Source organism: Opisthorchis viverrini (assembly GCF_000715545.1).
Source record: "Opisthorchis viverrini unplaced genomic scaffold opera_v5_326, whole genome shotgun sequence".
In the NCBI taxonomy this organism is placed as follows: domain Eukaryota; kingdom Metazoa; phylum Platyhelminthes; class Trematoda; order Opisthorchiida; family Opisthorchiidae; genus Opisthorchis; species Opisthorchis viverrini.
The window spans coordinates 371,961-375,722 of NW_008751982.1; the positions used below are offsets into that span (position 1 = coordinate 371,961).

General features: G+C 47.6%; 1 protein-coding gene across 1 annotated transcript in view; it reads right to left on the minus strand.

Moving 5' to 3' along the window:
- The window catches only part of T265_10012 (hypothetical protein), a gene marked incomplete at both ends in the record, with an annotated part of 22,051 nt that overhangs the window by 14,644 nt on the left and 3,645 nt on the right, over nucleotides 1-3,762 (minus strand). The window contains 2 exons of the mRNA XM_009176257.1: nucleotides 1,833-2,019; nucleotides 3,052-3,486. Of these exons, the coding sequence (XP_009174521.1) occupies nucleotides 1,833-2,019; nucleotides 3,052-3,486 (622 nt within the window). The remainder of the gene's footprint in view (nucleotides 1-1,832; nucleotides 2,020-3,051; nucleotides 3,487-3,762) is intronic.

A 3,762-nucleotide genomic window follows, 5' to 3' on the forward strand; every position in this document is an offset into this window, starting at 1 on the left:
CACTTAGTGGGTGCACTTGACGGCTTTCCCTTACTCTATCGGTACACTTTAACCATGGGTCAATAAAAGGACGAGGTGTGTCTGCCATCTTTCCACTATTCGGGACTATTTCGTGTTACCACTACGGAATCTTTCGTGCTGACCAAGCTATACAGAGTAGAAACCGAGGAACTTCATCGGTTCGGTGAATTAGCAAGTCGTTCCCCAGTGGTCCTAGGTGATTTCCCATCCCCACGGGGTTGCCATCCTACTCAGTCAGTAAAGTAACTGTGGCAGAAGGGACCGATCAGTTGTGAATCGAACTCTATAACCATAATACAACCAGCGCACAGTAAGGTAGAGAAACATCGCTCACCGTCCCAAGACTAAGCCAGCACTCATTAGGCTTGTTGAGCTTCCGTTCACGGGATTAGAGTTAGGTATCGGTACTCCACCAAGAGTCCCAGATGGTAAGCCAAAATGACAGATAAGATCTCTGTGGAAGACAAGTCTCCAAAACAGCCAGCAAGAGAAAAATTGAAAAGGTCGGTGGTGTCTTTAAATGCGGTGGGTGAGAGGAGGAACTCAGAAAGATACAATGTAAGAACAGTTGCGCACATGGAGTTATTAGCACTGTGCTGAAATCCTTTAATGTAAGTCACTTGCACTGGAAGCCAGTTCAGGAGTGATGAACCACATTTAGACCTTTCGGGTTGGACGGCTGAACCATGGCACTCCGGCTAAAAAAATTTTAGTACACGTTGCATGGAAGATCATACCATTTCGGTCCCAAAACTCTTATTCCATTCAGTTTCACATCACTCTCGTTTTGAACAGTCGCCCTCCTGTCCTGGCGCAATTATCGACACCAAGGGGGGGAGCACTGGACTCGAGTTTCGCTCTTGTTAGAGCTCGTCAGCAGTGTATGTCCAATGGCCGTACCGGGATTTGAACCCCGGACATTTGACATTGAAGGCGAGCGTGTGACCACTACTCCACTAACGCACGTTGGATGCATCGAACGTGTTCCACCAGCGCACGTTGGACGCATCTGAATGGGGCGAACGTGTTCTCACTTGAGCGATGTAATTGATGTGCCCGACTCATCGAACGACGACCCAGTAGCTGTCCTGGTTGTGACGATCGATTAGCTCGCTTGTCAGGACTTCCCAGTCAGGTAGCGCCACAGGCGCTAGAAACCGGCTGGACAAATTTAGTTGATGCATGTGGAGGTGAAACTGAACAATACACCTCCCGCAACCAACCTGCATCCTATTCCACTATTAGAAAATTCGAACGTACATGGCAAGGGCGGAACTGCCGAGCAATCCCAACCTACGATACCGAAATAAATGCGTCCTCTGAGACAGGGTGAGAGAACTAGGGGAATTTCAAGCTGATTCGGATAGCCACAGAGAACTACAGTACTCTTGCTACGAACCCCTAAATGATAACTGAGTCGGTCTTGGTAAGGAATGCACCAGGCTGGTGTTGTTTTTGAATTCGACTTCTCAGCATTGTCGCAGCCTCTAAACGGACCAGACTGTTTACGAAAACGAACGGGGGAGAGGGTAATTTATCGTGTGTTACTGATTTTCAATGGTCCCAAGTGTACATGTGTCACCTATGAACTCTGAGTAGCATCAATTGTTCGTACAACGAAAGTCCAATCGGCCAAGAAAAACTGGCTACATCCCGTATCTGGAACGTGATGTTGCAACAAAGTACAAAAATCGACCTCCGTTGCGCGCGCACACACACACACAGGTGAAGAGAGTACTGCGTCCCCTACTGTACGGGTTCAGAATATCCACACCTTGTCAATAAGAATACTTGGATAAACAGGGACTTACATATTTTCTTGCATCGTTTGAGCAACTCCAAGTGAGTAAGGAAGTTTACTGAAACATTTGGCACGAGACGACGCCAGTCGGCGGCAGTCAATTCAAGCATTTGGGTTCCGGGCATGTCAAACACTTTCTCGCCCTTTATGCCTTCTATCCGAAATTCTTTGAAAGCCCAGTTGATCCACATAATTACCTGGAAAACGGAGAGTACCATGAAAACACATGTGGAGCAGCAAGGAGAGGCCAACCTCCAGTCAAACAGCAGCCCTCAGCAAATTGAAAAGATGTTTGAATGGCGCCTTACAAGTAGTATCCTAGTAGTGTGTTATTCATGAGGATTTCCAGCAATATTTAGATGGTTTCTTCGTGTTCTTTGGGAAAATGATAGGGCGATTACGCGCTATATGCAGCTGTCAGCTGAAAACGCTCAGGTATGGTTCACCTAATCATCAGTCAGTTTTGACTTGTTTCAAGTGACCAAACACCACATGACAGCCGAGTGACTGACAGGTTGAATGCTTCTCATATCTTCGTGGGTCTGTTATATCAAACTTTTACCCATCACTTGCTGCATCCGAATATTCGATAGGGTTCCTTCACTCTCTGTGCAGATCCTGACATATTTTGCCCGTGGAATCGTCCATAACCTTGAGTGGGTATATGTCCGACCCTGTCGATACCGCGCTTTTGAGGACGGAACCTGTGGACGTCTGTGAATTCCGAGAGAACACTCAGGAATGGATCGATGCATTGTAACGGACATGCTTCCTGTTCAGGGTGCCTATAACCAAGGTATCACTGGCGCCACATTTGTTATAGAAATGCAATTTTTCGATGATTATCATCTTGATATTTTGTGTGCCGCCTGACACGAGACATCCATCAATCCCAGCCCGTATTCTGCCGATCAAACGGCCAGTTCAACAGGGAAATGAACTGACGAAACAAATTAGTTAAAGGGCATTTGGTAGCACACAAGGTTGACGGAAACCCGGGAACTGCATCCACCTGATGAGCCCCAAGGACAGAGTTCCCAGCAATAGCTCAAACATCGTTCCAACTGAAAAATAAGGTGGCCTGGTGCAGCACATTCAGTCGAGGTGGACCAGCATAAACGAGAGACTCAGCTGGGCCTCTTGTCAAAACCAAAACCCATCGGAATGATCAGTGACAGTACTGGATACCAGACCAGTGTATTGCGACAACTACGGAAACGATGACTTACCTGCGTTGCATTCCACTCTGCCGGATCACGTGGCACGTCGTTCATCTCCATGAGACGACGGTAGTGGCTGTCCACCACCCACCGCGGAATACACTCGTAATCGTACATGGATGAAGGAATCGTGGAATTAGCTCTAGTTGTTGCAAGGGAGGAGGCGGAGTTCAACTGAGGATCAGGACGAAGTTGTTGTTTATCAAGATCCGCAGATACGTCGTCCCCATTCAAACCAACCTCGGGACTGTCGGAGACAGCGGAAGATATACTGGAAAGCCCTGACCCTCCGGCTGCAATGTCTGCCGCAGTGGCGATAGCGGCAGCCACTGTAGCCGGTGGGATACATAAGGGTTCTGGACTGGATGCAGGCGGCGGATTGGTGGATGGTGTTTCTGCGGATGAACTGGGACGTTGATCATCAGACCGGGAGGTGCCAGAAGACTGGAAAAATAAATGAAATTCGCTTTGTCGAAAGTTTAGGGGACATGATGGGAGAACTCTTCGTACGACAAGGACACGTACACAGATTCCAAAACTTATTAGAGAAAATAATTCGCATGATAGCTCAACCACAGTTTGAGTTGTATGGACAGTCAGTTGGACTATTCAGTCGTAACCGTTACAGTCGAATTCGAGGTTGAAAAGAGTGGCTAAGCCCATACGTTATAGCGGTGTATCTCTGCCTCACTCGGAGCTTTATTGTAAAAGAAACAAGGA